This window comes from Vitis vinifera, chromosome 9 (genome assembly GCF_030704535.1).
Source record: "Vitis vinifera cultivar Pinot Noir 40024 chromosome 9, ASM3070453v1".
Lineage (NCBI taxonomy): Eukaryota > Viridiplantae > Streptophyta > Magnoliopsida > Vitales > Vitaceae > Vitis > Vitis vinifera.
In genome coordinates, this window is record NC_081813.1 from 18,716,396 (window position 1) to 18,739,446 (window position 23,051).

Consider the following 23,051-nt stretch of genomic DNA (forward strand, 5'->3'; position numbering starts at 1 on the left):
CATTCATAGAGTTGAAAAGTCTCTCATTTTTAGTCTATATATGCTTAACACCATCTCAGTCAAAGTCATTTTAATTTCATATTTCTTCACAAGAGCCATGAAGTATCTCATACCTGTCTATATACGTGTATAAATCATATATTAGAGTCCATAATAGTGAAGAAGACCACACCACCTAAGTATGATATTAGTATATATATATATATAGATGACTCATTTAATTTCTTCTGTACCCTTGTAGTACATGACCCATAGAGAAAAAAAATATATAAAAAAATTTAATGAACCTAAGAATTTTGGAATCCCAACATGTGGGTTGCAATTAACCTAATTTAACAATTGTCTCATTTTTCATCAATGAAAATCTTATAATTTCATCAAAAGTAATGATATTTTTTCTTATCATTGAGAAAAATATCCAAGGGAGTAAAAATTTGTTGTCCACCTAAAAGATAATGCCGGAAAAGGCTTCCTGTTTTAAATTTCTCATAAATAATACTTAACCAAATATTTGAGTTGATGCGAAATTGTTATCAACCCACAAAAGGTCATTACCTAATAAAATGAAAGTCAAATATTCTCCCCACTAATAGAAAACTTACACAAATAAAATGGAATTAATTTCCAAAGTTTGCAATAATACATTAAGCATACATTGTTCTACTAATGAAATTTGCGCCCTTGGGTGGTGATGCCTAGCATTGGCTGCTCTTCTTCTCAACCAAAATATGTAGTTTGACAATTTTCTCCATAAAATCAAAGTAGGCATCCCACCAAGATTTTCTCATTACCAAAATAAAATATGGAACTGAAATGCCTAAGGCAAATCCTACACAACACTCATGTAAAACCACTGATCAATAAAGTTATCCTCAGTTTCATCCTTAACATCACTTTGTCCTTTATCTGAACCTTCATCTTGGCATTTAGCAACAAGTGGAGCTCCACAAAGATTTGGATTTCCAGCGAAGGCCGTCTCTGTTAAGGTTGTCATTTGCCCCATAAAAGGGATCTTACTAGAGAAATTATTATTTGATAAATTCAAATTACTCAAAAATGTTAATGGGGACATGCTTGGAGGGATAGTGCCAGAGAGCTTATTACTTGACAGATCAAAAGATGACAATTGATGCAACCTCCAAATGCTTCCTGGAATCTGCCCGCTAATGTGGTTTTTCGACAAGTTCAAAACCACTAAACCAAACAAGTTTGTTATTTCCTTTGGAAAGTCTCCACTTAATTATTGTGGGAGAGGTCTATGCTGACAACCCGAGAAAGAGTCTTGGTGTATTCTAGAACTTGCCCTTTTGCATTCACAGATAAGCTTTCTTCATAGTAATGGACTGAGATCCCATACAATGGATACTGATTTTTGTTTTGCTCTTCAGCCATGGCTTTAAGATCACCCAAAATAGTGGGAATGGTTCCAGTCAAACGATTTTCCGCAAGGTCCAGCACATGCAGTGAATGTAAATTGGAGACGCAAGACGGAAAATGCATTGGGCCTCAAGTTAATAATTCTAAGATGACTGCTGAAAGCAGCTCCCATCTATGATGGAATGCTACCTGATAATTTGTTGTAACTGAGATCAACGGTTTCCAGACTTGATAAAAGTTGGAAAGATGGAGGAAGCTCTCCACAAAGCAGTGACCGACAAAAATCAAAATTGGTAATTACTATATTTTGAAGTCATTTGAGAAATTCTATTTGAATTGTTAATAGTTCAAAGTTGGTTCTATTCAAGTTCAAACTAGTGTTTGAATCATAGTGCAAAAAAGAGTGGTCCCTTTTATAATTTTATGGAAAGTTTGTAATTGGGGGTAAGTAAAATGTTGGTCTTTAACAAGCTTGGGGGGCAAAATATTGAGTTTTGAATATGAAGGGGCAAAGTGTAAAACACACTAAAGGTTAAGGGGGTAAAGTGTAGTTAATCCTTAAGTTTTTTTTTGTGTCTATTCCTTTTTACAAGCCCTTTTTCAACTTTTCAATCCCCATTGTTAAGGCTTTATTTTTATCAATAACATTCTCACGCTCACATTCAAGAAATTTTACCTTATTAAGGAGATTTTCTTTTTCATTTTTCAAGGTATAGATTTCATTAGGCATATTAACATTCTTAACTTTCAGTGAATCATTTTAAACATATATTTTTAATGATCTATTATTCACTTTTAGATTAGAGTCAAAATTTATAGATAAGAAACAAAAGTAGGATAATTGTTGTTTTGTTTATTCATATTTTCATTTGGCTTTGATGATTCACTTTCAATTTACTTAGAATCACTTCAAGTCACTTCCTTGAGTTTCTTATTTTTCTTGGGACTTTTTTTTTCCTATGAGATAATTCTTTCTTGAAATTATTTAGACTCATCACTTTTATGATAGTCATGATTTTCTTTTTCAAAGAAGATGACTTTATTGGAAAGAGATAATATATATATATATATATATATATTTTGTATTCAAATTAACAATTATTCTTGTTGTATTTTTAATTCAAGGCACAAAGATTCAATCAAAGTTTCTTGTTTCTTAAGTTTTTTATTCAACATTTTATTTTCTTTGTGCAATCTTTCCAGATCATGAAAAGAAATTTCACAAGCTAAAAGTAAAACTTTTTTTCTTTACTTTAAATTCCATGAAAACAAGATCAAAGATAGATATCGAAAAAATTGATTTGAAAACTTTTCCCTACTCTAATACCAATTGAAAGTTTATGATCTTATTTCATGAAATTACTTGACCGTGGGCCAAGGGATAGATAGACTTTTATTCAATTAGCCTAAAGTTTACCATTTTTTTTTATGAATTTTTTAATTAAATTGAAAATTAATAATCAATGCAAGATCACATATAAAGACACGGGATATAGGTGAAAAAATATCCATAAAACCTTCTAGAAACTTTGGGGATGTAAAAACCATGTGTTCATAAACTTTACTACTTCTTGAGACGTATATCCCCGAACTTATACCTAATCTCACTTTCATGAGGCAACACCATTGTGCTTCTTAGTAGACTCATCAATACCTTGAGGGGATATGAATAAATCTCATGAACCCAAAAATGAAAACAAACACCTTTTTTAGGAATTTCAAATTTTAGAGAGAATAATTACTTAAAGCTTGAGCATGTGAGTTCTTAAGAGAACTCTTCCAAGAGGCATATTTATATTAAATAAACCCTAGTGGATTTGAACTTGATTTAGAAAATATATTTTATTAAGAAAAAATTTAGGAAACTTAGAAAATTTTGGAAATATTTGAAAAGATCTTTTTTAAAATTCAAAGAGAACTAAAGAAGTCCTTTTTAAATTCTCAATTTAAAAATCTCCAATTTCCATATAAGTTTACTTTATGTCTTCTGCATCATTATTCCCAATTATCTCAACCTTACATACCTATATAATCTCAAGTTAATTTTGTAGCAACTTTGAATCTTCAAAGATAGTCTAAATCAAAGAAAAGTAACCCCAATGAATATAACAAAATTAATAATATTCTTTTAAGAATCCTAGTAATAGTAGTCATATTATATAAATTTTTAAAAATGATACTAAGTAGTAGTATTAATAATAATAAAATAAATAGCATTTCTAAGAATAATAGTACTAGTAATAATTAAATTAAAAATAATAATATTATAAAATGTTATTATTATTGGTAATTGTCAACTATAATAATAACAGAGTAATACTATTTATAGAAGTAATAATAATAATAATTAAAATGCATAAATTAAAAGAAGGAAAATGATAAAATATTTTGAAGGAGTTATAATTAGATTGTCACTCGAAATTCTACTAATGGATTTCCAGTACCCTATTGTTGATGGAGAAAGAAGACATTATGGAATTGGGAAAACTATGAAACGTACATAAAGGTTTGTGGAAATTTTTAAGAGGATGGAATTTGTGTGAAAGTAGATCAATACGTGTGGAATTTGTGTAACCATTAATGTTGGAGATGAAATTTAACATCAATTTGATTTAGTCAAAAGTGTAGAAAGAAATTAAATAATTTGTGGGCCATGAGCCATCAGTGACATAAAGATGATAAAGAACACAAAGTCAAAAGTGTAGAAAGAAATTAAATAATTTGTGGGCCATGAGCCATCTGTGACATAAAGATGATAAAGAACACAACAATGTGTGGGGATAGAGCTCACCAACTCCTCAAAAGTTTGGGAAAGAAATTCAAAAGAAATTGATCACCAATTTATCATGGATTATTTACATGTGGAACAATCTGAGTAATTTAGACATGTAGAAGGTAGAACTTCAATTATAAAATGGGGACAATAGTAAAGAGGAGAAATAGGTTTGCACAAGGATTTGATGATTGATTGTTATTGAAATATTTAATCTAAATTTTGAAATAAAAATTAAAGCTCACAAAAACATTAAAAAAAATTAAAAAGTATAAACCGTTTTTAATACTGCAGTGTTTAAAAATATTTATAATCTTATTTATATATTTATTTTGTATTTAATCACTATAAGAAGAAATAAAAGAAAAATAGTTGAATAAAAGATTATTAGGATGATTTTTAAATTTTCAATCAATAGTTTAATAGAATTTGAATATTAAATAACAAAATTTTGTTTTATTTATTTATTTGTAGTATAAAAAGTTTTATTTTTAATATTTGGTTTTTTTTATAAATATAAAATTCATATTTTAGGGAAGGTAAACTAACCTTATGTGTTTTTGTTGCACTTAAATAACATTGGTTCCCTTATTTCTAAAGTACCTTTTTTTATCTGTTTTACACTTCCATTTACCAACTTTTTAATTTTTTTTTTCATCTTTCATTAAAATTTCACTAATTCTTAATTTTTTTAAATGAATATTAGTCTTAATCTAAAATAAGTTGATTAGGTAGTCCAAACTTTTATTTTCAAAATCCAATTTCTTGGTTCCTTAATTTTTTGAATTTGTTAACTCTAATCAATTTAAGTGCAATCCAGGATTATTAAATTTTGATTGATCTCAATCATAACTTGAAATTTAAAATTGAAAAGAGATAGAATCAAAATTTTATAATAAGTTAAAGTCCTATATCTTAAATGGAAGTATCTTAGCCATGCAAAATTTCATACTCGGCAGCTGCAAATCTTCAGTGTTTTTTTTTTTTTTTTACTTATGAGTTTTGATGAATTTTTGGTTTATTGTTCTTATAAATTTTTTTGTCCAATATTTAAGATATTTCAATATTTATATAAAATTTGTTGATCGATATCTCAAATGATATTTTCATCCTTGAAAACAAAGGAACATGAAAAGAAAAAGAACAAGGGGCATAAAGAGAAAGGGGAGCGGAGTGAAAGAAAAAAGAACAAGGGACCGCAAGGGGGGAGAGAGACACTATGACCGTCAGGAGTTGAAAAGAAGGAAGCATACGAAAAAGAGGAGGTAGAAAGTGGCTTGTTTTGGAGACTTCCACACACAAACCAACCTTTTAATATTGAGACGTCTGAGAGACGCTGCTTGAAATATGAACATGGTATGAAAAGAAGATATAGATTATTGGGTCAAGTCAAGGATGGAGACAATGCAAGTGGAAAAACTAAGACGTTGAAACTTTCAAACCCCAATTCACATTTAAAGCAACGGTCCCACGATCACCAACCTCAAGCTTAAGGGTTTACAAATAAGAAGAACACATAAAAATACAATAGCATAGATGCATATCCATCCAGAACTACAAATGGAAGTGCCTCTCGTTCTGTGTCTCTGGATTTTGTTAGTACTTGGTGGAGGATGTTTAGGGTGCTTGAAAGAAGAGAAAACTGCCCTTGTGCAGATCAAAGCTTCCTGGAATGATCATTCATATGCCATTCGTTCTCGTTGGGGTGGGGAGGATGACTGTTGCCTTTGGACAGAAGTCACGTGTGACGAACACACAGGTCGAGTGATTGAAATGGATCTCAGCGGCTTATTGGATGAGAAGGCCATATTGAATGCCACGCTTTTCCTTCCCTTTGAGGAACTTCGAAGTTTAAACTTTGGCAACAACCATTTTTTAGGTATGTATCTTCTTTCTTTTCTCCCAAGAAAGCATAAAAAGTTTTGTAATTACCAACCCACTCTTGCATTGTAGTTCTTGGAGCCTATTGATTACATGTATAGATGATCACTTAGAGCTTGTTTAATCACAATTTGAAGAAGCATTTCTAATATTTCTATTACTTAAAGATAACTCTTTTGATAAAAAAAAATTTAAATGCTAAAAAAGTTAAAAAATACTTCCTAAAATTACTATCAAACGAATCTTAATCCCAAAATTTGAACCCTAATAGTAATACTACATCATACTTTGCCATTTTTAGTCAATTTAAAATATCTCTTTTTCCCATGCATTAAGTGTCCCTGGAGTGCTAGGACCTAAAACACTTGCTATATTTGACAGCACTTCATTAGTTTTAAGCTAGACTAGAAGTTAAAAATATTTTTAAAAAGTTAGAAATGTTCCTAGTACTCCTCAACAAAAATAAATATTTGAAGATGCATAAAGAAAAAAAAAAAGCACTTGAGTATGAAATAAAATGTTGAGATACTAAAACTACCTTTCTCTTTATTTCTCTCCCTAAAACTATTATTTCTCTCTCTATTACACTTCCATCTTTATGGCAAATTTGTATGCGACAAAATTAGGAAATGATTTTTCTTAAAAAAATTATTATCTTGACAAGTTTATTTGTATCAATGTAAATTTTTATTTCAAGGTTTTCTTAAATTTTGCTTGGTCATTGAAGTCCCTATGGTGTATTATTAAGAAAATAAAGACAACAACTTTGTATTATGACCAAGCAAAATTTAAGAAAACCTTCACAACCGAAGACAATACTTCATTGAAGTCCACACCTTCCTTTTGTGTGTAGCCCTTGGCCACCAAGTGCGCTTTGAACCTAGCATCCTCTACTTCTGGAATTCCTTCCTTTCTTTTTTTAAGACCCATTTGCAACCAACAATCTTTTGATTTTTAGGTTTCTCAACTAGTTGTCAAGTGTGGTTCTTTTGACAACCCTACATTCAAAAGCATGCATCGTTCTTTATCTAAAAGAGTTTTTTTCATCCATTTTGTAACACCATTTTGCTGTGGAGTATGCCTAACTATGCGGTGTCTCACAATACCTTCATTATTAAAAAACTCATTGAACTCTTTCCCACAGAATTCCATGTCATTGTCAATTCTTAAGCCATTGATTTGTTTTCCAATCTGCTTCTCGATCATGGCTTTTCATTGCTTGAACTTCCCGAAGACATCATTCTTATGTTTAAAGATATATACCCAAACCTTTCTAGAGTAATCATCAATAAAGGTCAACATATATCTCTCACCACCATGTGATATAACCTGAGAAGGGCCCTAAAGATCCGAATGGATATAATCTAATATACCTTTAGTTCTATGAACATCTACATTGAATTTCACCCTACATTGTTTCCCAAAACACACAATGCTCACAAAAATCCAATTCTCCCAATTTTTGTCCATCAAGTAAACCTTGTTTCCTCAAAATTGTCAACCCTGTCTCATTCATATGCTTAAGCCACATATGCCATAATCTAGTAATCTTTATAATTGATTTTGAGGTTGAAACTGCAGCTGCACCTATAACCGCTCTACCCTACAATGTATAAAGATCATTAGTTTTATTTCCTTTCATCACAACAAGAGCATTCTTTGAAATCCTCAAAACTACACCTCTAGCTTTATATGTGCATTAATTGGAGTCAAGTGTCCTTAAAGAAACCAAATTTTTCTTCAATTTTGGAACATGCCTTACATTAGTTAATGTCCTTACAATGCCATCATGCATCTTAATTCGAATTATGCTTATCCCAACAACCTTACAGACTAAATTGTTTCCCATGAGAACCTTCCCACTGTCTATGAGTTGGTAGGTACTGAATCAGTCCCTATTAGGAGACATATGATAGAAGCACCCTAAATAAAGAATCCACTCATCACCTGAGTTATTAACAGTAATTGAAAGAACATCTATAGTATCTAGATTTTCTTTTACAACTACTGTATCACCAGAATTGAAAGTTTTATTTTTTTTTCTTTTCCTTTACGATCTGGATAATTTTTTACATAGTGCCCTTCTTTCTTATGCTTGAAACATTTGTTGTTTCCTTTGGACTTCAATTTAGATTGACCTTTTCTGCCATTATTTTTCTTTCTTGTTCTCACTCTAGCCACCAAACCTTCACATGAGTCTTCTTCTCTACTCTCAAACACCCTTTTCTTCAACTCCCTTAAGTTCAAGGCTGCTCTAACATCTTCTATGGAGAGAGTTTCTCTACCATACATCATGATATCTACGAAGTGCTCATAAGAATTCGATAAGGAACACATCAAAATTATGGCTTAGTCTTCATCATCAATTCTAACATCAATTTTTCTCAAATTCATGATAGTTTTATTAAACTCATCAAGGTGGTCTTTAATAGGCGTACCTTGTTTCATCTGGAGAGTAAACAACTGCTTCTTTAAATATAAGCAATTTGTAAAAGTCTTGGTCATATACAGACTTTCTAGCTTCAACTATAACTTGGTAGTCGTACCCTTTTTTACAACCTCACAAAGTCATTACTCAAACACAATAGAATAGCACTATGTGCTTTATCCATAAGTTCATCCTTCTCTTCATCAAACATCGTTGTTGGTAGAGCCTATCTACCCTGTTGATAAGGCATGCATCTTAATAAGCCACAAACTGAAATCATTTCTTCCATCAAACTTTTCAACCTGAAACTTTGTCGTTATTCCAGGTCTAATAACCTAAGCTCTGATATTAATTTGTTATGTAAAACCACGATAAAGAATAATAATAAGGAGAAAAGAATAAAAAAACGAAAACAAAACACAACTATTTACGTGGTTCAACTTTAAGTCTACATCCACAAGTGAAGATGAAGAAGAACTTTCACTATTGTGAAAAGGAGATTAGAACTCTTGAAGTTCTCAAATTCCAAACCCCCAATTTATACCTAAAAAGAGACTTAGTATTTTGATCAAAATCTCTTCCTATATTTTTTTTTTCTAATTACAAAGGAAAATTCCATATAGGAAACTAAGTGTATAATTGTTAAAGATGTCTTTTCCTAAAAAAAGATCTCATAATAGGATATTCCCTATAATAATAGGAAACTCACATGTAAGAATATCTTTTATTAGAACGCTATCAATAACTTTCCAGTTGACTCAAAAATACAATTTGAGACACTTTCCAACACTATTAATAGTGTAGATCACCTCAATTGAAAAAATCTTTCTTGATCCTCAAGTAGTTAATAGTAGTTTAACACCTAAAATTCTAACAATCCAACATTTCTTAATAAAATATTTCATCTTCTTACCTCTTTGCATTATAATGGAATAAAAACCATGTTAGTTGCTATCAAGGATTAAATAAAAAAACAAAACATTATTACAAATATAATTAAAGCTAAGAAACAAAATAAAGAATAAAATAAAAATAAAATATTGTTTCTTGCTACAAATTTATAATTTTCTCAATATCTATTTGTTTAATTTTTTTTTTGTACTTTTATATATATATATATATATATATTTAACTCTTTGATTGATTTTTTTTAAAAGGTTAAAGAAAATATGAAAGTTAACATAACTAAAGTAAAACTTCATAAATAACTTAGATTGTGAAGTTTTCAAGTGCAACTCTATTGAATTTCATAGAAAGAGTGTGTGAATTTTTAATGCAAAAGCTAAAAGGAGCCAATCCCACATTGGAAAGGAATTAAAACCTTTTTGTCTTTATATAGTTTCCAGCATTCTTAGCCTCTTGGGCTTATGGAGAGGAAAGTGGGAACCTTGTGTGCAAGTGACCCAATTTGAGAAACCTTAAAGTGGGTCGTCGTCCCTATGCATCACACATAAACCTTTACCCCTTCAAAGTGGAATTGAATGCCTAGTAAAGGTGAGAATGGGTTAGAGACGGTGAAAATGGGTTAGAGGCATTTGAATGAGTAAGCTAGAATGTGTTGAATTAATTATTTGATTTATTTATTTATTTATTTTGGCCATGGAGGTGGCATTTGAATGTGGAGAAAGCTAGACTATATTAAATTAATTATTTGATTTAATTTTTATTTTTTTGGTCATGGAGCTTTTATAGTAGAGCCTCGTTGGACATTGCCTATAAATAGATCCCTTCCCTCAAAGTCTCTCATTCATGATTGTACTCTCTCACTGCTTTGTCGCTCTTCCTATTGCCTTATCCACCTTTGCCACTCTATTGTCGTTCCTTGCATGAATTCTTGTTCACTATTGCCACTACAACATCCAAGTTTGTTGTTGTTGCAATACTTGAATCAAGTGTTGTATTCAACCTTTTTGCATTCAACATTCTTCCATCCCTACTGCATCCACTTATGTTGGAGCCTCACTGCTACTACATCTGAGTCTATTGCAACCATTCAAGACTGTTTTACAGCTTTACTATTGCTGCATAGGGCTATAACCTTCCTCTTGTTGCATTCGACTCTATAACCCTTCACCCCCCATACATCTTCTAGAGGTTCTTTAATGACTCAATTATTGCTCGAGATTTGCTTACCTTGTCCAAGGTGTGCACCTTACATAAGGTTTTGACTATAGAATCTTGGAGGTGGGATGTTGGTTTCCTACTAGACTGATCTCAAAGGAGGGTGTATTTATTTTAAGGATAGTGCTTGTCATGCCTTAATATCTCTAATCCAATAAGTGCTCTAATTCTATTCTTTTAATTTTCTTATTTGTTCTGTTTTAGGGTTGGTTAGATTTGTATATGTTTCAAGTATATTCTTGACTTAATAATCTTAAAGTAGACCATTTAGTAAAGACTTCCCTAGTTCACACTTGTCATGGTACCTTTAAGATTGATTCCTTCAATGGAACATTCTTCAATAGATGGTTGGAAAGGGTTTTCTTTGCAATTGATGTTGGAAACTTGACACATGTTTTGACCGATCCAAAAACCCAAGGACAACTCTAAGAATTTTCCTAACTAGAAAACGAGAAACAAAAAAGCTAGATATGCTATCCTTAGCACACTCTCGAATGAGTTGTTTAACGTTTACTATCAATATAGGGTGGCTAAGGACATTTGAGATGTCATGAATAAAGAACATGTTTTGGAAGTATAGGAACTGATTCGTTCCCAATTGGTGTATCATGAGTTTGGTCCTCAAATGGGAGTAATCAACAAAATTTATAACCTATATCACCATGCACTAGGATAGCTTTAGCTAATATAGCATAGTGGCTCTAGGATCGTTCACTGGGAAGGGTTTTCAACTTACAACTGATACCAATTCAAAGTTGAATTGGTGCTTTTTCATTTCAAGGTTAGCTTAAGAAGAAAACATAAACTTTGGTTGAAAAATGATTTGCTTTAAGCTAACTAAAAAGAAAGTAATGGGAATTACTTATGAAGAAAAGCATTCCTTGGAGTTTTAGGTTCACTGGGGAGGCTCCTCATGCAAAAACAAAGCTCTGGTCACTTGAATCTTTTCCTCGCATTAGAGAATTAACATATAGTTAATTCTCTAACCGGTGTTGTACAGATGTTCCCCCTTAATAGATTTCAGCACTAATTCCATCTCACTGATGCAACTTGCAATGGCTCGTGCCTCTCACCTAGCATTCGCCATTCAAGGTGATCATTAACCTTGGACTTCCCTTCTCAAGCTCGCAAGAGATAACTAATGGATGTCTCCTTAGAGTCCAAAAGCTTACCAAGTGTTGGTAATTCTAGAAAATCCTACCTTCAAGTCACCTCCCAAAGGCTCGCTAGACATAAACTAGTGCATCTCCATGAACGGAGATCACTTGCCTTACCAAGTGTTAGCCTAGGTGAATTGAAGGTGTTTTAAGTTAACTAAAAACATAGAAATCATTAATGGGTCACACTTTCTCTTCATTAACAGCTAAAACAAGAAAACTACCAATTCTTGCATTCGGGACCTTACTCGGCTACCTTAGCTCCAAGGAACTAAAAGCCTAGCCACTCATTCTCTGAGGAAACATCCTCAGAGCTTGTTTGGCTAGTAAGAAAAAATATAAATACAATCAAAACGAGTAGGTAAGGCAAAGCAAAGCTCTGCATTTTACTTCCTTTCAAAACTATACAAAAGTTGTGTCTAAGAACAAGCTCCCCGACATCTTACTGTAATGTAAATTACAAACAATATATATGAGGCTATTTACCCTTTGTTCTTGCTTAATAACTAAGGAATCCTATGATAGGTGGATTACAAGGAGAGAATGGGGATTTAGACATCAAATATCTAAAGCAAAAAATCTAAAAATCTCGGTCGCAAATATCGGGAAGCACTCAGGAGAATTTTGCAGGCATGCAAGATGGCTGTGAAATTTCGCAACCTGAAGGACACCATTTCGCAGCCAAAGGCTGATTTCGCAGCCCGGGAAATTGGCCTTCAACTTGGTGTGATCGGCTTCCAATGGCTCTAACTCCTTCATTTCAACTCCGAATCACACACCGTTTGAAGTGTTGGATTGCTGACTTCCCGATCTTCAAAACGACTTATAGTATGAATAATTTGAGCTCCAGGAAGTGCTCCAAAAGTGGCTGACAGTTTCTGTTCTCTTGAATGCTTCATGTTAGATTTCTCTCTTTGCTTTCCCTCCTTGCATTCATGATTTGCTTATAGCAAAGGACTATAAAGCTTTAAAGCTTTGGTTCTTCATATTACTGAGCTTCCCATTGCTTTGCCATGGATTCCAAAGAACTCTCCTCAATCTCGGATTGCTTTGGTGATCAAATTACTATCAAAAATACTAAAACTTACACAATTTGATTAGAAATGATTGCAAAGGTCTTTAATATGTTAATTGAGTTAAAAGGTAATAACTACTACTCAAAAGTGTTTAAAAGAGTTAATTACAAGCTATCAAATAGCACTTTTTGAGTACTAATTAGGAACTCATAAATATGCCATAGGGAATTAAAAAAAAAAATCCAAATGGTCGAGGATAGAGATGAATGATCTCAAATCCATTACTAACATTTGCTAATCAATGACTATGCTAATGAGGACATAAATCTGCAGGAACCTTTTTTGGTTGATTATTTAATTGAAACTCTTCCAAATCCTTAGAAAGATTATAAAAATAACATAAAGCACAAGAAGAAAACAAATATACCTAGACGATGTTAAAATCCATATTCAAATTAAAGAACAAAACAAAAATATGGGCAAGGCTGAGAAGTACAATGAATTGTCTTTAAGGCTAATACATTAGAAACAAAACTTAAGCCTAAAAATAATATCTCTAAAAAGCAAAACTCTAAGACCAAGCCTAATACAACAAATAAGGTCCAGAACCTAACTATCAAATAGAGGAGTAATTGCTTTGTCTATGTCAATCTTGAACATCATAGAAAGAGATTTGAGAAGTCCAACCTAAGAGCAAACCTAATAGAGATAGAGGTGATTGTTGCTATAGTCTCCTCTAAGGTGTGCATGGTCACTAGCGGTGAAGGACTGGGTGATAGACTTTAGGCTACTAGGCACATCTATGGCAATAAGGAGAGAAATGAGTGTTTATGGATGATTCTAGCCAGAATGTCCCTAGTGAGTGGCAAAGGAAAAGTTTTCCTCAAGCTGACCTTAGGCAAAGTGCTTACCCTATGTGATGTCCTTCACATGTCGAATAGTTGTTGCAACTTGGTGTTAGTATCTTTGCTTGGAAAGATAGGAGTGAGGATTGCTAAAATCGTTTTAATTGAGAATGATGTATTTGTTGTGAAGGGCTATTGTAATTAGGTTCTCTTTATGCTGGATGTTATGATATTATTAGTAATAATAATGCATCTTCTTTTGCTTACTTAGTTGATTCTTATTATTTTTGGAATGGTAGACTAAGACATGTGAACTTTGCTTATATAAGGAAAATGGTTGATCTAAGTTTAATTCTTAGTTTAACCATGGAAAATGTGAATCATGTGTGGAACCTAGAATCACAAGAAATCTTGAAAATTTGTAGAAAAGAGGATTAAGAACCATTAAGTTTAATTCATGGTAACTTAAGATATCTAAAAAGTACAATTACAAGAGGTGGTGAAAAATTCTACATAACTTTCATAAACAACTACTCAAGGTACATAAGATATGTTTGTTAAGAAACAAAGATGAAGCAAGAGACATTTTCATCAAATACAAAAATGAAGTAGAAAATCAACTAAGAAAATAAAGAGAAAGAGAATTGATAAGGGAGGATAGTATAAGTCCAACCCCTTTAACTCTTTTTGTGAAGATCATAGGATTATTCATGAGAATACTCCTTCTTACTCCCTTAAATCCAATAGAGTGGTAAAGAGAAAAAGTAGAACTCTAAAGGACATGATGAACACAATGTTGGTAAGTTCAAGAGTCCCCTTGAACTTGTGGGAAACTATCTTCTTTGCTTTTCATATTCAAAATAGAATACCTAACAAGAAAACTATTAAAACATGGAAGGATTATGTAGCTAACATAGCATACTTGAAAGTGTAGGAGTGTTTTGCTAAAGTGCTTTTTCCTAAACCTAAGAAAGGGAAACTAGGTTATAAAACCTTTGATGTAGTATTCATAGGGTTTGTTAAGAATAGGGTAACATACAGGTTTTTGGATATTAAACTTAAAAACAACCTTGTAGAAGTGAACAACATAATAGAAACAAAGAATGTTGATTTGTTTGAAAATATATCTCCTATGAAACCCAATAGGAAAGAACAAATTTAGAGAATAATTAGAGATGAATCTAATATTTTGAAATTGAACTAAGAAGAAGTAAAATAGATAGGAAAGAAACAAACCTTGGAGATGATATCTACACCTTCCTAATAGACGAAGACCTTAGACCTACAAAGAAACTATAAGTTCTCTAGATGCACCATTCTAGGAGGCTCTTAATAATGAAATTGAATCTATCATATATAATCATACATGGGAGATAGTGGATTTACCTCCTAGTGCAAAGACTATAGGTTGTAAATGGATCTTTAAAAGAAAGTTAAATCCAAATCGGTCCATAGAGAAGTATAAGGCATGTTTAGTTGTCAAAGGGTTTAAACAAAGGAAGGGTGTAGATTGCTTTGACACTTTTGCCCATGTGACCAAAATATCCTCTATTAGAGTGTTAATCACTCCAGCTTCCATTCATAACCTAGTAATAAACTGGATGAATGCCAAGAATACATTCTTCAATGGGGAATCAAAAAAGGAAATTCATATGGACCAACCTAAGGGTTATGTGGTTCCAAGAAAAGAGTATAAGGTAAGAAGGCTATTTAAATCACTATATGGGTTAAAACAATGACCCAAATAGTGGCATAAAAAATTTGATCATGTATTAATAACTAATGTATTTTCCATTAATGATGCTAATAAATGTATTTAAATTTGAGGATAACACATGTGTTGTGTTATTTACTTGTATGTTGATGACATGCTAATTTTTGGAACAAACATAGAGGTTATTTATGAGACCAAAAAATTAGTAGGATCTAAGTTTTACATGAAAGACCTTGGAGTGGAAGAGGTAATTATAGGACTCAAGAACACTATGTTGAGAAGATCTTAAGGAAGTTTGAACGCTTTGATTATAAACTAGTGTTAGCTAGCTTCTTATGATCTCAACTCATAGTTGCAAAAAAAATGAAGAACATTGTGTTACCTAAATTGAATATGCTCGAATCATTGGGAGCCTAATGTATTTAACGAATTTCACCAAATGTGACATTGCCTATGTAGTAGGGAGATTAAGCCGCTACACCTAGAGTCCCAATCAAGGCCACTAGGTCGCTATTTGTAGAGTACTGAAGTAATTGAGAGACACACTTGACTATGTGCTATAATGGATTCCCAAATGTCCTTAAATGATTTAGTGACATTAAAGGGATCTCTAATTAAAATGAAATGAGATTCACTAGTAGATATGTTTTTACCCTTGGAAGAGGTGCAATTTTTTAGAAGTTTGTCAATAAAAATTGCATTTCTCGGTCTATTATGAAGGTTGAGTTTATATCCTAAGAGAAGACAAGCTTTAAGGTTAAGTAGCTTAGAAATCTTTTAGCAGATATCCCTTTATGGATGAGACTAACACCATCTGTGTCTATGCATTATGATAGCCAAGCTATAATATTTAAGGCTAAGAGTTAAATATTTAATGGGAAAGACAACCATATACACTTAAGACACAATACTATGAGATAACTACTTGAGATAAGGATTATATCTCTAAAATTTGTGAAGTCATAGTTGAATTTGGCTGATACTTTGACCAATTCAGTAAATAGGAAATTAGTGGAAGAAATATTGAGGGGGATGAGGCTTATTCCCAATATAGAAATCAAGAGTGATGGTAACCCAACCTACTAGAATGGAGATCCCATGAATAGGTCCATATGGGTACATCCCTAAGGTGTAGATAGAGTGTATTTTACAATGATTGAGGATGAGTCTTTACTTCTTACAAATGATTTATTTAATTATAGGACACACTTGATAGATTCACCTATATGCATGAGAGTGCAAGTGGGGTTGCTTCCTATGAGAACTTAGGTAGGATTCTCTAGAGCTCTCATGGATATCTAAGTAGGGTAAATGACTTATTTGTGCTAACTTGTTATGTACAACTTGTAGTTAAGAAACCAATGTAGATAATAGGTTCCTTGAATTACATACAAAAACACTTTCATAGAAATATATTTTTCACTAGGTTTCTATAACTCAAAACCTATTTTTCCTAAAGTTGGTGTTCATAGCCTATGGGCACCAGTACTAATGCATTGGATTCTAGTTTTCCTATAGTAATTTCCTTCTTCACTCATGCTTTATTGGGGATTATAGGAAGAGTGTGTGTGTGTGTGTGAATGTTGAGTGCAAAAGCTATAAGATGGCAATCCCATATTGGAAATGAATTGAAACCTTTTTGTCTTTATATAATTTCCCACTTCTTTAGCCTCTTGGGCTTGTGTAAAGGGAAGTTGGAGCCTTGCACGCCCATGGAAACCAAGCCCATTCCAATGGGATTTCAGGTGACCCAATTCAGGAAACCTTAATGCATGTCATGTGTGTGCATTGCGCCTAGAGGGACTTCCTATGTACGCACATGATTCAAACAACTTTTTTGAAAGGGGAAATTTAAATTATTTTCATTTTCTTGACTTGGTCACTCTCAATTGGAGAGTCATGGGCCAAGTCTTTCTAGTTAGAGGTAAGCACGAATTAGAGGCATTTGAATAAGTCAAAACCATGTTAAATTAATTATTTGATTTAATTTTTATTTTTATTTTATCTTGGAGCTTAATTTATAGGAGAATCCTATTGGACTTCGCTTATAAATAGATCCCTCCCCTCAAAGTCTTTCATTCATGACTATGCTCTCTAAGCTCTGCCTACTACCTTGTCCACCTCTGTCCTCCTTTGTTGTCATTCCCTGTAGCAACATCTGAAGCATTCTTCCATCCCTGTTTGACATTGCCACTGCAACATCAAGTCTGCTGCTGTTGTAGTACCCAAATTGAGTGCTGCATTTGACCCTGCTGCTTCTGTCATTCTTCTATCCCTACTGCATCCGCTTGTACTGTACCCTAACTGCTGTTGCATCCGAGCCTGTTGTAGCCATTTGAGATTGTGTTGTAGCTAGCCTTACTGTTGTTGCATCATGTTGCATCAGACTTTACAACCCTTCATCCCTTATATCTTCTAAAGGTTCTTTAAAGTCAACCTCTCTATTGCTTGAGTTGTACTTACCTTGTTAAAGGAGTGCGCCTCAGACAATGTTTTAGTTGCTGAATCCTAGAGGTACAACACCAGTACTCTGCTGCACTTAGATTGATTTTAGAGGAGGGCAACTTTAATTTAAGGATAGTGTTTTATTATGCTTCAACCACTTTAATACAAGAGGTACTCTAATTCCATCATTTTAAGTCTTCTTTTTTGCTTTGTTTTGGGCTCAATCAACTTTGTATAAGTTTCAAGTCTTAAATGGTGTTTGTTTTTTTTTTTTTTAAACTTAATTCTAAATAGAACTTAAAACTAAATAATATTTAGTAGTGTTATACATTAAATTGTTTGTTTGTTTTAATGTTTTATTTCTAGTCTTAAAAAGTAAAGAAAAACCAATATATTACTTTTAGTATTTTTAATAAAAGAACTTAAGAAAAAGTAATAAGTCAACAAAAAGTAGAAAACGAATGATGTAAAATTTGGATGTGAATTGTTTTCAACAAAAAGTTAAAAAAAAAAATGATCCATAATAAAAAAAAGAAAAAAAGAAAGTGACCCAACAAATTTTACTAGTAACTTGGATGCTTAAAATTGAAAGTATAATAAAAATGCTTGATATCCATAATCAAACACGGAGTGAGCAAAGAGAAAAAGTGATGCAGCACAAAGAGAGCCAAAGGAAACTTGGCATGTCTTTCAAACTTGCAAATTCACTAACATTAGATGTTCTTGATCATTTGCACGTTTATTTTCATGTAGATTTCCAAGGCACACTCAAATTGAGCAAGTTGCAACATTTGGTTCTTGATGGCAACTCCTTCACAAGAATCCCATCCCTCCAAGGTAGTATAATATCCCAATCCTATATATAAATGATCTTTGGGCCAACCTTTCTTGCATATTGACCATTATTTGATAGGGTTAAGCAAATTGGAGGAGCTGAGTCTACGGGATAATTTGCTTACGGGTAATATTCCCCAAACTATTGGGGTTCTGACCCCTCTTAAGATCTTAAATCTTGGCAACAACAATTTAAATGGCTCCCTACCACCCGAAGGTAATACTGTAAATATTTATTTGCATTTAGTATTTCATTTATATGCTCAAAGTTGGCCTATCTATTAATGTTCATTACTAGGTCAGAATCTTATTCAAATAATTTGATTCATATGATCATGTAAGTTGTAAATATGGTTATGGGTGAGTATTCTAATGCTTAAGAACGAAGAATAGTGATCTCTTGGAGTAGAAAATGAAGGGATAGAAGATGAAGAAAATTGGGTTTTTAGATTTAAATTGAAGCGAAGATGAAATCTTATCTCTGTATTCTACACAAACAGATGGTGAAAAGGAGTGAGATTAGTGTATATAACATCATCCCCTTCCCATTTATTATAACTTTTGCTTGAAGGTTCCTTTCACATGAATGAAGTGTTACCCTGGAATGACTTTATCGTCAATATTCTTTCGTACAATTCTCCCATGAAAATGCAACTTTATCTTGTGATAAGAATATCATCAATCCTTTTGTGTAATTCCAGTATGAAACTAAAATGCAACTAATAGGACACTTGACATGAATATATACATAATGTTGCTGTAATAAACAAATACATCACAAACTCTCACCTTAAAAGACACAGATATATGGTAATTAGTTTTTCTTTCATGTTAAAAGCAACATACCCAATACAATTATGTCATCAATTTCAAAATTATTATGGTATTATTCCTTCATAACTATGGCCAATAATATTCTCTCAGTCTAATAATATCACTTAAAACATCCATTTTTGCAGTATTGTGCAAACTACGAAACCTTGAAGAGTTGGATCTCAGCAATAATAGATTTGAGGGAAATCTTCCTCCATGTCTTGGCAATTTGACATCCCTCCATTATCTTGACCTATTCAGTAATGATTTCAAGGGAGAAATACCTGCATCTCTTTTCTCAAATCTGAATTTGCTTAAGTTTATTTCTCTTTCTTACAATTATTTTGAGGGCTCCTCATTTACTCCACTCCTGAACAACTCCCAACTTGTGGTGTTCGATCTTGTTAACTATAACAAAACTTTGAAGGTTGAGATAGAAAATCCAACATGGTTTCCCCCATTTCATTTGGAAGTCTTCCGGTTATCTAACTGCTCTCTCAGCACACCAACCAAGGCTGTACCCAGCTTTCTTCTAAATCAGCATGAATTGCAGATGCTCGATCTCAGCCACAGCGGCATGACTGGAAAGGTCCCTACCTGGTTATTGGTGAATAATACAGCTCTAGAATTCCTAAGTATTGGGAGCAACATCTTGACGGGTCCTCTTGATTTGCAATCTAACTCGACCAATCTCAACTTGGTTTTATTTGATATCTCCTCCAATCTCATCCACGGAGAGGTTCCACCTTACATCGGTTCTGTCCTTCCGAATTTGCATGTCTTAAACATGTCTGGAAATGCATTGCAGGGTTACATTCCTCCCTCAGTGGACAAAATGGAAGAGTTAAGATCATTAGACTTGTCCTTCAACAATTTCTCAGGACCCTTGCCCAGGAGCTTGTTCATGGGTTCTTCCTACTTGCGTGTTCTGATACTATCCAACAATAACTTGCATGGAAATATTCCAAAAGAATCGAAGTTGACAGGGCTAGGCTATCTATTTTTGGAGAACAATAATCTCTCAGGAGAGATCTCAGAGGGACTTTTGGAAAGTTCCTCCCTAGAATTGTTGGATATCAGCAACAACTCGTTTTCTGGTGTTATTCCTGATTGGATTGGCAACTTCTCATTGTTAACTTCACTTGTCTTGTCAAGAAATTCTTTGGAAGGTGAAATCCCAACAGGCTTCTGCAAACTCAATAAACTCCTCTTTTTAGACCTCTCAGAGAACAAAATTGGTCCAGCATCCATACCTCCTTGTGCCAATCTGTCAACCATGAAGTACTTACATTTGCACAGCAACGAATTAACAGCATTGATACCATATGTTCTTTCAGAAGCTCGCTCCCTCATAACACTGGACTTGAGGGACAACAAACTATCAGGCACAATCCCTCCTTGGATTAGTTCACTTTCGAATTTGAGGGTTCTTCTGTTGAAAGGAAATCGATTTCAAGATTCAATTCCTGCTCATCTGTGCCAACTCAAAAAAATCAGGATAATGGATCTTTCTCACAATAATCTCTCTGGGTCAATTCCTTCTTGCTTCAACCAGATTATCACATTTGGGAGGAAAGGAGCACGGGAGGACAAATTTGGAAACGTTGATTATGTGTGGGCAGCAAATCTTTCCTTATCAACATACTCATATGAGGAAGAACTCTCTCGTTTCCGTTTCCTTTTTGGGGTCGGTGATGCTGAGTCTGATGAGGGTGATGTGGTGGAATTCATATCAAAAAGTAGGTCTGAGTCTTATGCCGGAAGCATTCTGCACTTCATGTCTGGAATGGATCTTTCAGATAACAAATTGACAGGTCCTATTCCTCGTGAAATGGGATATCTAAGTGGGATACACACAATAAATTTGTCGCACAATCATTTCAGTGGACCCATCCCAGAAACATTCTCCAACCTAAAGGAAGTAGAAAGCTTGGATATATCCTACAATGAGTTGACAGGTCAAATTCCTCCACAGTTGATAGAGCTCAACAACTTGGCAGTCTTCTCTGTTGCTCACAACAATTTATCAGGGAAGACTCCAGAGATGAAGTTTCAGTTTATGACATTTGACCAAAGTAGTTATGAGGGAAACCCTCTTCTCTGTGGACTGCCACTAGAGCGAAGTTGTACTCCAACTGGACCCCCACCAGCAACACCGCCAACTTCAGAGAAAGAAGAAATTGGCTTATGGAAAGCCATATTTTTATGGAGTTTTGTAGGATCATATGGAGTCGCATTCTTAGGCATAGCAGCGTTTCTTTACTTAAGCTCCTACTACAGGGAGCTGCTCTTTGATTTCATTGAAGCACATGTCTCTTTTCTTCGGCTGAGGACTTGGTAATCAAGCTAAACTCAATATCTGAATAAATGATTTTATGTTTGTTGTTTATTAAAGTATTGTATTTGCTATTGAATGATTTTGTGTTTGTTGTTTATTAAAGTACTGTATTTGCTATTGAATGATTTTGTGTTTTATTGAAACATTTTGATTGCTTTTAACTGTGGTTCTCTTTGAAATTTTTTTAGTGAAAATGTTTTTGTAAGAAGTGTTTTTAAGATAATCACTTATCAAGTGTTTCTTGAAAAAGCATTACAAGTAATTTTTCAACTTTTTAAAAACATGTTTTAAATTTTTTCAAATATTTAATTTTTCTAAAAAAAAAACACCTTTTAAGTTAGAAGTGCTTTTTTTAAAACACCATCAAAAGGAACCTTAGATGTGTTTGTTACCTAATGATTTTGTCTTAAAGTTTCCTTCCAATATATTTATTGGATAATCCATCCTCTGCTTTTGTAATTGGTCATTAATGGGTGATGTTGTAATTTTTGAAGTCATCTCATTTAGCATTGCCTAAAAGGGGAATTAGGAGAAGTTTCTACAGCCACTTTTAATGTGGCAGGTGATGAGGAAGTGAGATTTTCTTTTTATCCTGACGTATATTTATTCCTTGATATGATATTAAGAAACTGAATTAGAGAAATCCTACATTTTTGTACATATACTTGGGTAAAGAAATATGCAAAATGGGAATTCTCTAATAATAATTCAAATTTTATGTACTCCCAAGTGAAAGCTAATAATTATATCATTAAAATGTAATATTAAGTGGTTAAAGATAGTATATTTGACATAAAACTAAACAAAATTGTAATTATTTTTTAATAAATATATTAAATTTGGATTTTATAAATTTAAGTTTTTATTTTGTGCTTTTTTCAAATATGTGTACAGAAAAACATATTTTTCAAACCTATATGACTTTCAGGTGTAGGGCATATACCCCACATCCTACAAGGATTTAATTGGGGATACCTATTGTTGTGAAAAACCATGATAGAATAATAACAGGGAGAAAAGAAGAGGAGAATGAAAACAAAAATCCATAGAACACGATGATTTATGTGGTTCAACTTAAAGCCTACATCCACTAATGAAAACAAAGAAGAATTTCCACTATTGTTGAAAGAGATTACAACCTTAGAGCTCTCAAATCTCAAAGTCCCAATTACACCTAAAAAGAGACTCACTTTTTTGGTCAAAATCTCTTTCTACATTTTATCTTAATTACATAGGACAATTCTATATAGCTAAATGTATAATTGTTAAAGATGCCTATTCCTAAAAGAATATCTCATAATAGGATATT

General features: G+C 32.9%; 1 protein-coding gene across 1 annotated transcript; it reads left to right on the forward strand.

Moving 5' to 3' along the window:
* The first annotated feature begins 5,673 nt into the window (after positions 1-5,673).
* Positions 5,674-21,789, forward strand: LOC104880396 (receptor like protein 21). The gene is made up of 4 exons (XM_010656874.3): positions 5,674-6,029; positions 18,511-18,594; positions 18,671-18,808; positions 19,551-21,789. Exons 1-4 carry the CDS (start codon positions 5,687-5,689, stop codon positions 21,743-21,745), a joined length of 2,760 nt encoding a protein of 919 aa, XP_010655176.2. The 5' UTR covers positions 5,674-5,686; the 3' UTR covers positions 21,746-21,789.
* Positions 21,790-23,051: the final 1,262 nt, after the last annotated feature.

Bases quoted from the DNA above. Each gene is read 5' to 3' on its own strand.
- LOC104880396 (XM_010656874.3), top strand. From the start codon at position 5,687: ATGCATATCCATCCAGAACTACAAATGGAAGTGCCTCTCGTTCTGTGT. The intron at 6,030-18,510 runs GTATGTATCTTC...ATTTTCATGTAG, and splicing joins TGGCAACAACCATTTTTTAG to ATTTCCAAGGCACACTCAAA. The intron at 18,809-19,550 runs GTAATACTGTAA...CCATTTTTGCAG, and splicing joins TGGCTCCCTACCACCCGAAG to TATTGTGCAAACTACGAAAC.